The 13,792-nt window shown below is 28.5% G+C and overlaps 1 protein-coding gene across 5 annotated transcripts; it reads right to left on the minus strand.

The window, feature by feature from the left end:
- Positions 1 to 6,699: 6,699 nt before the first annotated feature.
- Positions 6,700 to 12,871, minus strand: LOC119681114. Of its 5 annotated transcripts, none has more exons than XM_038094198.1 (7): positions 12,657 to 12,869; positions 12,479 to 12,561; positions 12,227 to 12,420; positions 11,992 to 12,154; positions 9,296 to 9,404; positions 9,058 to 9,239; positions 6,700 to 6,976 (listed from the first exon to the last, which is right to left on the minus strand). In XM_038094198.1, coding segments are annotated over exons 1-7 (813 nt in total). In that variant the 5' UTR covers positions 12,659 to 12,869; the 3' UTR covers positions 6,700 to 6,896. The 5 variants fall into 5 exon arrangements, with proteins under 5 accessions (XP_037950126.1, XP_037950125.1, XP_037950128.1 ...); XM_038094197.1 differs by having other exon boundaries at positions 12,479 to 12,572; XM_038094200.1 differs by having other exon boundaries at positions 12,629 to 12,869.
- Positions 12,872 to 13,792: the final 921 nt, after the last annotated feature.

Genomic DNA, 13,792 nt, shown 5'->3' on the forward strand with positions numbered 1-13,792 from the left:
ATTAAATATTGAACTTTCGTGCTTATATTGAGCATATGCCTCTTATTTTGAGTAAAAAAACCTGAAGCAACGGGAAGAACCCGTTTTTTTCGGTTAATACCAAGACCGAATTTACAGCACCATTGTATTACCATGACGTGTAAAGAATTAATAACATCGGACAATACCTGGAAAAATTCACCCCATTGATTCGAGTGATAGTCATGTGGCAGTTACAAAGTTAGCGAGAATCATCCGATGCTACCGTGCCACATAACATCTAGATCCAGAAACCTGTAGCCACCACCAAAAGGTAATCAACTCAAACGGCAGTTCGTTACAAAGTTCGAGGCTAAAACCGGTTATTGCTAGCAGATGTTGTAGCTCATGAAAGGGACAGCATCTAGGAAGGAAAGATCTTTAGATAGTACCCAGGGTGCACCACGTAGGTGTGATTTAAACTTTACCTCTCTAAAAGATTAAAATCTGTTTATTTTCTACTCGTTTTGGCACTGGTCATACCATATTCATGAAAGCTTTATTAATTAATCTGTGCTGCATACCTCTTCAATTTTCATTTTATTTCTCTGATCAACTGTAACCTGACCCTTGAATTTCCAGATCTATTTCTCCATGTGTGTCCACTAATATTCCTGTCACATTTAAAAATATGCTTAAACAACCTTGTAATCGCTATCAATAAATAGACCGAGAAATTATTTTAGATTCTATTTCATGTCATCTTCATTTGTGAGAAATTCCAATATATCACAGAAAGTTTTAACTTCTTTATTATCGTGTCTATCCTTAATTTAGTATCCTGATATTTTCAAATGTCCAATATCCTACAAGGGTTGTGATCAGTGAAAATTTTAAAATCCCTTCTCGATAAATCTAAAATTTCTGTTGGTTTTAATTACGCCAACAAAAGCTCTTGGGTCTCAAGTTGTCCCTATGTCCCTAACAGGTGTATTCACCTGTTAGGGACATAGGTGTATAAAGAAGGCAGATCAACAGATTTCAGAATGAATCTAAAAAATCGACATATAGTAATTTTTTAAACTCTGTATTTATCTCTGAGTTTACTATGTCTATAGTCGCTGGATAAGTCGCCACTACTTACGTCCCTTCCAGCCTAATAAATCTGACTTGCATTACCTGATCTCTTAGTCCTTTCATGAAATATCTCGCAGCCATTTCTAAAAATGTCTTGTTTCCACCCCTTGCGTTCTTATGATTGTTTGTACTAGATATAGCTTGTTGACATGCTTGTTTGTTAATGTAGGGACCGTAGCAGACTCGTTATACTTTCAATGTGAGTATGTCGTCATATCATATTATGCATAACTCTTGAAATTACATAATTATAAGTTTGTTCAGAGCGCAGCTAATGGATGCATTGGGGAAATACTGCGTAAGCTCTAAGTCGAATGCACTCTCGTTGTTAAATAATATTTTAATTTCATATTGTAATTATCGTATTTCTCTATACTGGTTTTATTTTTGTGTATGTTTCGTAAACCATATAGTAGCCCTGATAACTCTGTTAAGTGATTTTGTCTGTACTTCAGTACTGTTTTGAACGCACCCTAGAATCACTAGATAATGTGATAAGTTAGATAAATTAGACATACTTACGTAAGAAAATTATATTGTATTAATAAGAGTTACATATAAGTTGTTTATTTATAAGTGCCAACTTTCCAAGCTTAAAAATATAATGTATTATATTAAATTAAAATTTAAAAGTTAAAATTAGAATTGCAATAAAAATATGTACAGAATTGAAATTATTTGATAATAAATGTAATTTTATTATATAGTTGCATATTTCTATACAATTACGGTTAATTACTAAAATTACCATTTCTTACATTTACATGCATGTACAAAATAAGCATTTTAAAATACCGCAAAATTTATTTATTCATTAAGATCTAAGTGTAAATACCCTACAAGAACATACATATATATAATCAAAACAGATCGAACTAACTGCTTAAAGCCAATGACGCAATCGACATAACAACAGCAACTGTCGTCCATTTACGATGTATGTTGGTAGCTCTATCTAAAAATATAAATAAAACACAAACCATAACTGAGATTATTATTGGTCGTCCCAGATAAGAATCAAAATTTTATTAAACATAAAACGGATAAACTAAGCCGTCTAGAAATAATATGAGATGCACCTGAACTGTAAAATAATTTGCTTATAAGTTTGCTCTACCAATCTGTTAATTACATTCCACGTATACGTCCTTGGGAATACACTTATATTAACTATATAAACAATATAAAAAAATTTACGTTTTCAGACCTGTTCGATAGTGATAGATTAATTACAATGTTCAAATTCGATCATTTTTTTGAACTTTTAATTTTTTTTCACGGTTCTTTTTATTTCCTTGGTTCTATGTACAACAAATCAAACAAAATTAAAATCGTATTTTTACCAAGGACGAATTAAAAATGATCGTTCACATGTTTTTGACATTCATACTTGACCGATTACTGGGTTACCAAGTTACCGGACACCATCTATATCGTCCACATAATAATAAATGTAACGAAACATATTTATAATAAAGTAAAAGCTTTGTTAAAGGACTTAAGTAATAATTTACGATTTTAATATATTTTTGAGATAACATTTTTTGTTCATTAGGGAGTGAAAATAAAAACTTACTAAAGATTTATACCAATATTTTTTGAATCATTTGAAATATCAGAATAATTTAAGAACTCCGAATGTGTTTAAAAAATTATAGAAAAAACGATGTTGAAGAATAGTCTTAAAATTCAATTAGGTATAAGGCAAAAGCACAATTAAAATATGTAAAGAACATAATATCCTTTAAAGGCCATTTCCATCTTTCTTTCTGTATAACACAGAATTGCATAATATATCACATCACGATAATATAACATATAAATATAAAAATTAATTTTTAGGTAAATATTGAATTTACGTACATTATTATCTGTTTCTTTTTATGAATAAATAAATGTAATGAAAATGTTTTGGCTGCACTTGCGCTTATACTAATAAGAGAATTATTAGTCTTTCCGAATCGAATTTGCAAACTATGTTTGGTAGGCTACGAAATCATTAATAGCGATAACCCCTGTTAATCAAGAGACAACATATAAATTATTCACCTTTGATCATCTAGGTGAAAGCATTGATCATGAGATATAATCATGATCGAAAGTTGCGAGTTCGAATAAATTGATGGTAAATTGAGGGAAAAAGTAAATTATGTCGGTATAGCAGCGAATGTTGGTATTTACCAGAATTTCGAGTAGGATACATTGGATAAAAATTAACTAAATTATGTATTACCATAATGAAAATTTTATAAGTTGTTGAATAAATAAATCAATAAATTTGAAAATTTTTAAACATAAACAATAAATAAGTGCAATAAATAAATATTTCCATAAGTGCAATGTAAAAAATCCCTAGAAAATTTCAATTTACAGTATGACCAAAGATACCTTCTTCATCCACCCTTGAGTTGTGTGTAATCGTCTCCTACAACGATTTTGATATCATGATGGGATTAGCGTTCATATTCTTGTTCAAATTTTGAATATAAAGTTTCCATGGTGTTGTCATCTTTAGTGATTTATAGTATTATTAATTCTGACAAATGTACAGTAAATGAAATATACTGTTTTTATAATTAGTTTCATGTAATAAGTTATTTTTTTCTAACACTTTGATGTATCTTTCGTTAATATTCGTATTTTATACTTCTATGTTTGTGTTTTCTACTCTGATTTTTTAACTAGACCTTGTATTCTATGTTGAAAACTCGGAATGTTGCTTATTGTACTGTAATTTTGACTTTTCCCTTACTTTCGGTTTTTTTCTTTTTTTTTCTAGTTCATAAGTGTCTGACATCATTCTCCGATTTACTAAAAATTGGAACCGAGTAATACACGGGTTGCCCTTTATATCGTTATTGCTTGTACTATGTTATTATATGCATACCTGCCGTGAGTAAACTAAGATTTTAGAACCTGAAGTTTTTAGATCTTTTCTTAAATGAACACTGACATATGAAGTGGAGTCCAGTTTCTTCTTCATCCACAGAGCTACAGTCACGAAAAAAGTCACTATGAATTGCCATTTCATAGAATGTTTTCCTAGAATATAGTAACTCGTTAACACCGTACTGTAGTGCTGCGCCTTAGCTGAAGCCGCTGGCTGGCACATTTTTCGTTTAATTAAGTTCAGGTCAATCTAAATATCTGACAGTAGGATTCATTTTGCTTAACTATGCTCAGATAATTTTGTTTGATTTCCAGTTTAGAGAGATGGTGTAGTGTCTACCAGTGATTTAATGGCAGCTTGCCAGTTCGAAAATATTATGATTTTTACCTAGACTTATTTTACTGCATAGTTGATTGCCATTACTCTGCCTGAATGATACTGCCAGTGTTTACCCGTGTTGCAGTTTTTATAAAATATGCCACAGAATTTATTTGTTTTGGGACCGCTTGTGCAGATGTTAACTAGGTACAAGAAAGTCGAACTCACGGTCGATGTCTAGTTTAAAGCAAATGTAGACAATTGAGTCAGGGACTGGTAAATTCGGTTTTTTTATGATCGCATGCCAATATCAGTATCACTTATTTAGTTTGCTGTTTTATCAGAAATCGAGATGGCAGCTAATAAAGTAGAGTGAAGAAGGTTTTCGTGGGAGTGAAGTGTAGAGCACCAGTGGCGCGCAAAGCAGCCATTCTTTTTGTTTTATCAAACAGCTTTGTATAGCCCCGTAAGAAAGGATGGGTTCTATAACAGCTGTATAGAGCCAGAGCGTGATTCGAGGTTAAATATCCCATACGTATCCTATAGCTCTCTTCAACAACGGTAGGTGGCACATGTTGCTTTATGGACTCTTTCAGCCAAGTTACCCTACCAACTGAGTTTAGATTAAATATTGAACTTTCGTGCTTATATTGAGCATATGCCTCTTATTTTGAGTAAAAAAACCTGAAGCAACGGGAAGAACCCGTTTTTTTCGGTTAATACCAAGACCGAATTTACAGCACCATTGTATTACCATGACGTGTAAAGAATTAATAACATCGGACAATACCTGGAAAAATTCACCCCATTGATTCGAGTGATAGTCATGTGGCAGTTACAAAGTTAGCGAGAATCATCCGATGCTACCGTGCCACATAACATCTAGATCCAGAAACCTGTAGCCACCACCAAAAGGTAATCAACTCAAACGGCAGTTCGTTACAAAGTTCGAGGCTAAAACCGGTTATTGCTAGCAGATGTTGTAGCTCATGAAAGGGACAGCATCTAGGAAGGAAAGATCTTTAGATAGTACCCAGGGTGCACCACGTAGGTGTGATTTAAACTTTACCTCTCTAAAAGATTAAAATCTGTTTATTTTCTACTCGTTTTGGCACTGGTCATACCATATTCATGAAAGCTTTATTAATTAATCTGTGCTGCATACCTCTTCAATTTTCATTTTATTTCTCTGATCAACTGTAACCTGACCCTTGAATTTCCAGATCTATTTCTCCATGTGTGTCCACTAATATTCCTGTCACATTTAAAAATATGCTTAAACAACCTTGTAATCGCTATCAATAAATAGACCGAGAAATTATTTTAGATTCTATTTCATGTCATCTTCATTTGTGAGAAATTCCAATATATCACAGAAAGTTTTAACTTCTTTATTATCGTGTCTATCCTTAATTTAGTATCCTGATATTTTCAAATGTCCAATATCCTACAAGGGTTGTGATCAGTGAAAATTTTAAAATCCCTTCTCGATAAATCTAAAATTTCTGTTGGTTTTAATTACGCCAACAAAAGCTCTTGGGTCTCAAGTTGTCCCTATGTCCCTAACAGGTGTATTCACCTGTTAGGGACATAGGTGTATAAAGAAGGCAGATCAACAGATTTCAGAATGAATCTAAAAAATCGACATATAGTAATTTTTTAAACTCTGTATTTATCTCTGAGTTTACTATGTCTATAGTCGCTGGATAAGTCGCCACTACTTACGTCCCTTCCAGCCTAATAAATCTGACTTGCATTACCTGATCTCTTAGTCCTTTCATGAAATATCTCGCAGCCATTTCTAAAAATGTCTTGTTTCCACCCCTTGCGTTCTTATGATTGTTTGTACTAGATATAGCTTGTTGACATGCTTGTTTGTTAATGTAGGGACCGTAGCAGACTCGTTATACTTTCAATGTGAGTATGTCGTCATATCATATTATGCATAACTCTTGAAATTACATAATTATAAGTTTGTTCAGAGCGCAGCTAATGGATGCATTGGGGAAATACTGCGTAAGCTCTAAGTCGAATGCACTCTCGTTGTTAAATAATATTTTAATTTCATATTGTAATTATCGTATTTCTCTATACTGGTTTTATTTTTGTGTATGTTTCGTAAACCATATAGTAGCCCTGATAACTCTGTTAAGTGATTTTGTCTGTACTTCAGTACTGTTTTGAACGCACCCTAGAATCACTAGATAATGTGATAAGTTAGATAAATTAGACATACTTACGTAAGAAAATTATATTGTATTAATAAGAGTTACATATAAGTTGTTTATTTATAAGTGCCAACTTTCCAAGCTTAAAAATATAATGTATTATATTAAATTAAAATTTAAAAGTTAAAATTAGAATTGCAATAAAAATATGTACAGAATTGAAATTATTTGATAATAAATGTAATTTTATTATATAGTTGCATATTTCTATACAATTACGGTTAATTACTAAAATTACCATTTCTTACATTTACATGCATGTACAAAATAAGCATTTTAAAATACCGCAAAATTTATTTATTCATTAAGATCTAAGTGTAAATACCCTACAAGAACATACATATATATAATCAAAACAGATCGAACTAACTGCTTAAAGCCAATGACGCAATCGACATAACAACAGCAACTGTCGTCCATTTACGATGTATGTTGGTAGCTCTATCTAAAAATATAAATAAAACACAAACCATAACTGAGATTATTATTGGTCGTCCCAGATAAGAATCAAAATTTTATTAAACATAAAACGGATAAACTAAGCCGTCTAGAAATAATATGAGATGCACCTGAACTGTAAAATAATTTGCTTATAAGTTTGCTCTACCAATCTGTTAATTACATTCCACGTATACGTCCTTGGGAATACACTTATATTAACTATATAAACAATATAAAAAAATTTACGTTTTCAGACCTGTTCGATAGTGATAGATTAATTACAATGTTCAAATTCGATCATTTTTTTGAACTTTTAATTTTTTTTCACGGTTCTTTTTATTTCCTTGGTTCTATGTACAACAAATCAAACAAAATTAAAATCGTATTTTTACCAAGGACGAATTAAAAATGATCGTTCACATGTTTTTGACATTCATACTTGACCGATTACTGGGTTACCAAGTTACCGGACACCATCTATATCGTCCACATAATAATAAATGTAACGAAACATATTTATAATAAAGTAAAAGCTTTGTTAAAGGACTTAAGTAATAATTTACGATTTTAATATATTTTTGAGATAACATTTTTTGTTCATTAGGGAGTGAAAATAAAAACTTACTAAAGATTTATACCAATATTTTTTGAATCATTTGAAATATCAGAATAATTTAAGAACTCCGAATGTGTTTAAAAAATTATAGAAAAAACGATGTTGAAGAATAGTCTTAAAATTCAATTAGGTATAAGGCAAAAGCACAATTAAAATATGTAAAGAACATAATATCCTTTAAAGGCCATTTCCATCTTTCTTTCTGTATAACACAGAATTGCATAATATATCACATCACGATAATATAACATATAAATATAAAAATTAATTTTTAGGTAAATATTGAATTTACGTACATTATTATCTGTTTCTTTTTATGAATAAATAAATGTAATGAAAATGTGGAAATAGTTTTTTATAATATATACATAATCTGTTTTCCATAAAACCATCAGCAAAAATAATATACATTAAATGTCGCAAGTAGTACTTAGACTTTATATGTTTATTTCCAAGCAGGAACCGAAAATAATAGTTATCTCAAAAATTTTCAAGAAAAAAGCAGTAGTAAAAACTTGCCAAGGTTCTTATTTAAGTAGTTATTAATCTTACAACATTTATCATTTGTATAATGCATGATTTACATGCAGTGTATTTGCCTTTTGAAATGAGAAGAATATATATATAAAATATTAAAAAATAATTATTATTATTCGCCTTTTACTTTTTCTGATATATATAAATTAATCGTACATTCTGCAAAAATTAATTATTATTCTTGCCTTAAAAATGAAAAACTCAAAAATAATTATAAATTTTTTAAGGTAAAAATAAAATGCTTTGTGTTTTTAAAAAGCAAATATGGGGCGCAAATCTAGAATTTTATTTTTAAGCAGAGCAAAATAAAACTCATTCTATGTGATTGATTGTTGATGTTGTGAACTCACAAACAAAATGTTCAAAACGTTTTGTTCAGATAAAAAGTTAATATTCTTAATGGAGTTAATATTGATGCCTCACTTGCAAATTTGGGAGCGAATTGAAATATATTATATTTTTTATAATATGTTTTGCTAGTAGTTAGTTTTTGAACTATATTTAATACAGTTTGGTATATAGTGATATCGTCCAGTTTTGAACAATTAACTATTCTTACTCCTACATATGTATAAACTTTCAAGAAATTTTTTATATACGTAAATCATTTGCATTTGTTGTATCACAGAACTATCACGAGACTACCAATTACGAGTAATCTTATTTCTTGTTATATAGCAGTGCTTACAGAGATGATATGCTCTATATATTGAAATATTAAATTTCACTGTCTTATTTTTATTTACTGAATTCACATATATGTTAACTATATAATATTAATAAGACCGTAATTATACAATTCTTATGAAATAAAGCTTATTTGCTTTGAAATCTTTCTTTGCTTCTTAGAATTTGTGTAAACTAAATTTTTAATTCATATATTAAACCTCATATAAATATAAAGACTGTGCTTAATTTTCTTACCTACTTACCATAAAAAATAGTTTCTCTTCGTTTGGTATAATTAGTACCAAGCAGATAAAAAGCACAAGTTATTGGTGTCGGTGATTCTAATTTTTCTCTAGGAATTTTCGTTCTGACCGTCATACTATACAATCCACTAGAATTTTGATCCATTTGCGTTAAAACCGAATCAAGAATTTTAGTATCGAATCTAAAAATAGCTTCAATAAATCGAGAGTTCTGATATTAATACGTAAAAAATCTTACATTACGGAAAGTACTGGCTGTGGAAAAACATTCTGAACTGCACACATGACATCTACATCAGTGTGTTTTTTATCCATTCTAGCCTCCAAGACGAAATCGGATTCAGGAACTAGTTTAGTGCAAGAAAAGTAATTTATTTTTGTGTCAATTATAATTGTTTAGTCTTTAAAATATATTATAAATATATATAAATATAAATATATATAATTATAGATAACATTTTTTAATTTTTATCATAATTTTGATGAATAATTTATTAAATAGTAATATAAAAATTCGCAATATACGACACCTTTTAAAGTAATTCAGTCGAAAAAATTTAGAGTAAACTATTTCTATGTGATATATAAAGACAGAAATATTTATATGTCTTTGATATATGTACTTAACATAAAATAATATGTACATAACTTGACGTAACATAACTTAACAAAACTTAATATAACATAATTAATTAATAATTAGGAATTATAAAAAACATTTATAAAGGAAGTAAATTGTTAGATCCCGATTATCGCTACACATCGATTAGAGATTTTCTGTCTTCAATGAAGGCAATTTTGAACATTATCTGTGAAATAATGGTTGCAATAATTCAAAAATGCAATGCGATATGTTAATTTGTAAGGCGCCTACTAAGGATATAATGATATTTATTTATATATTCACATATACGCACATTGGTCAAGATCGGTCAACATATATATATACATATATATGCTCAAGATATATATATATTGTATTGTATTATAATATTTGTATTTAAATAATTTATATCATATTTGCAACAGGCTGGCAGAACATGTTAATCCCTTAGCAAGAAATCTCGCACATCTATCCTCTACTTCCCGCCTAAAAACAGCTGACCGTCCAGCCATTAATTAATATTCAATAGCTTGAAGCAAAAACCGCACCTTTCTTTTAACTAATCTGATAAAGTTGAATTGCTTTCTTAATTACCATCTTACATTCACTCCAATAAAATTTAACCCATTGATCTAAGTGAGGTTCATGATATAAGTGAGGAAAAATTAAAATTTGTAATATTATGTAATTAGTGATAAGATTTTAGAACTTATTTTTAGTTTCATTCTAAGAGAAGATGCAATAAATAAATGTATGTTTTACAAAAACAAAAAAAAAATATTTGTAATAACATTAAGTTGATTCTATCAACTTTATTAAGTTGACAAAAAACTGGTGGCAACTAATAGAGAGCTTCAGTTTTAGTTAATTAATGTTTCATATCCCTGAAAATGTTGGCGAATACCAACTAATTCGGGTATATATGCATGTTTGAATATGATTAAAGTAATTGACAAAATAAACTGGTCTAGTTTATTTACTAGTTTGAAAATGTGTCTCAATTATTTTCACTAAAAAATCTTGGTCTCAGCGATAAGACTCATTTTTATTTTGATAGCTACGTGTAGACAAAGGTCTACGTAGAGAAGCAACCAGAAATCATTACTGAGATACCGTTACGAAAACGCCCTCTGTGGTGACTTTTATGGGCTAGTAAAAGTTATGTTGACAATACCGTCTCATTCTAGTTCTCTACCTACTTCGCAGAAATTACTTCCTATGCGAAAGTTTATTGTAATACAGGCATATTGTAGTTCTTGTAGTTTCCCGCCAAGTCATTTTTATGAGCCTGTGCCTCTAATAGTCTATGTTCCATGACAGTACCAATAATTACTCTACAGTTCATTTATGGAAAATGAGTGCAAAATTGGTGAGTTTTCTATCGAAAGTCTTACAAATCCTACTAAAACATGTAATTATTAAGTTTTTAATTCCCGCTCTAGTTGTTTGCATAAATTAAATATATACTATAATATATAATCGATGCTAAAGAGAGTCACATGAAATACTAAACACATTAAATAAAAAGTTCTTATGAAATATCTTTAAAATGTAAACTCATCTTTGACATTCTGTATATCTAACTGCCATCACCAATCATAGACCAACAGGTGGATTAAATATAATAATGATGTATAAAAACAGATTTTCTCGAAAAATGATAACTCCCATCAAAAAAGATGATATTGCTTTTGGTAGCATTGTAAGATTGTTAGTCACTACAAGCTATTCGTACCTAACCCAATTTCTGATTCGAATCTCTATAGAAATTATAAAAGGGGTTTGGATTCGATCCAGAGGAGAAGTACCAACATGGATGCAACGCTTCCATGTTGGTCAATTGGATCATCATATCAACGTCAATATCAGATATTACAAAAATTTATTAGAATAATAGTAATAATATAATAGTTACTAGTAATACTAGTTTCTTTGAAGTTAACGTTATTGACAGGCATTGGTAACTTCAAGTCGATACATAAAAAAGAAAAAATAATGGGCAATACCGATCAAAAGTTTTGCATGTACACTTTCAAAATTATCAGTTTAAAAATAACAAATTTTTCTTTTAATTAAATCTCGTCAAACATACAAATTTTAATTGCCGGTAAGTTTTTTTGAATAATAATCTTCAAATTTAGAGGTAAATAAAAGCACACTGTTACTATTGTTCAACTTAGTGAGCTCCTATATAAGTTATTTACAAAACTATCATTAAAAAATATTGCCAACGTATATATATTTTAACAAAAATTAATACCAAAATGTCGGTCCATCTTTTAATCACTGATTATGATTACCAAATCACTATTGCTGTTATATATACGTACCAATAATTTGTAAGCGGGCACTTTTTTTATCTGTTGATTCAAATGTTTGAACAGCGCAGGTATACTCCCCAGTCATATTCCAATCAGGTTTATTGATCGAAATTATGCCTGGACTGCCTTCCATGGTAAAAATGTTGGTATCTATTTTAGATTTCATAAATCCCTGGTAATATATATTATATTGAGAATCAATATATAATGCTAAGAGCATAATGCTTTTAAATATTAAAGTTACCATTGCGAATCCCTTAACTGATGGTATCCATTGATAAATTGAATGATTGTTAAATAACCATTTTAACACAAACCCCTTTTCTCTTGGACCGACTTCATATTCACAATCAAGCACTAAAGGACTGCGCTCAGAATTTCGTTCTAATGTGTACGTATGTGGAACTTTTAAGTTGGTTATGTGCACTGAAGTAGTAACTAAAAAAAAGCAATGTTGAAGATATTTCCTTAATTTAGAAAATTCTCTGCTTAAAACCTGTTATAAGTGTTAACCAAGCCAGTAAAAACGCCCACAGGGATCTCCTATTCGCCATCAGCATCAAATATAATAATACTTCCCTAGTAATAAACTGAATTATACATTTCTAGTATTAATCGCACATAACAAAATGTTTCATTCAATTACAAATCAGTTGTTGTTACATATATCTCACATTTATGTAATTCATCTCATTCATTTATCATTTCGTTGTCATCTAGCTGTCGATGTTGTTGTCCTTTTAGAAGTCGAACACTTAAACACTGCGAAATAGTTTATACATATTTTGGTTTATATCATACTCCAACACTTGCTTTCATATGCATAATAAAGTACTTTAATAGAAATCTCCTTAGAACTAATTGTAGTTAGTCATATTTAATATATGAGTTTCAGCAAAAGTTTTAAATGAAAGAAAAAAATTGTGTGCTCTATGGAAAAATTGTGCTGTTAATTTTTATAATCAATTTTTGTGGTAGCCCTTATGAAAAGCTTTAAGTTTTGCGATTGCGCAAAAATTTTTATTAATTTTTATCTGAAAAAAGCTCTTAAGGCGAAAAATGTCAAAATTTACAGAAATAAACAAGGCTGAATTAAAAAGTATCTTCAACAATTCACCAATATCCAGATACAAACAAATAATGTATGTTACCCTGTCAGATAAAGCCATACTAAAATGCTCGAGCCGAAAAATATAATATAATATAATATAATATAATATAATATAATATACTATATAATATAATATATTATATATATAATATAATATGTTATATAGATAACATGTATAGTAATATAATATAATAAACACTATAGTACTATGACATAATATAATATAATAAATAATATAATATAATAAAAAAAAATATTAAAATATAATAAAATAAAAAATAAAGAAATATAAAATAATAAGAAATATAGAAATATAATATAATAAAAAATATAGTATAATATAATAAAAATCTAGTGATATAATATATAATATAATATATAATATTATAATAATATATAATATAATATATAATATTATAATAATATATAATATAATATATAATATTATAATAATATATAATATAATATATAATATTATAATAATATATAATATAATATATAATATTATAATAATATATAATATAATATATAATATTATAATAATATATAATATAATATATAATATTATAATAATATATAATATAATATATAATATTTTAATAATAGATAACATTATATTATTATAATAATATTATAACATATATTATAATAATATAAAATATTATAATATTATTATAATATATAATATTATAATAAATA

The sequence above is a fragment of the Teleopsis dalmanni genome, chromosome 2 (genome assembly GCF_002237135.1).
Source record: "Teleopsis dalmanni isolate 2A chromosome 2, ASM223713v2, whole genome shotgun sequence".
In the NCBI taxonomy this organism is placed as follows: Eukaryota; Metazoa; Arthropoda; class Insecta; order Diptera; family Diopsidae; genus Teleopsis; species Teleopsis dalmanni.

Coding starts and splice junctions, on each gene's coding strand:
- LOC119681114 (XM_038094197.1), bottom strand. CDS start 12,680: ATGAATGAGATGAATTACATAAAT. Junction 12,573..12,656: donor ATGAGATGAATTACATAAAT/GTGAGATATATG, acceptor TGTATAATTCAG/TTTATTACTAGGGAAGTATT. Junction 9,405..11,991: donor TGCCCGCTTACAAATTATTG/GTACGTATATAT, acceptor GCACTAAACTAG/TTCCTGAATCCGATTTCGTC.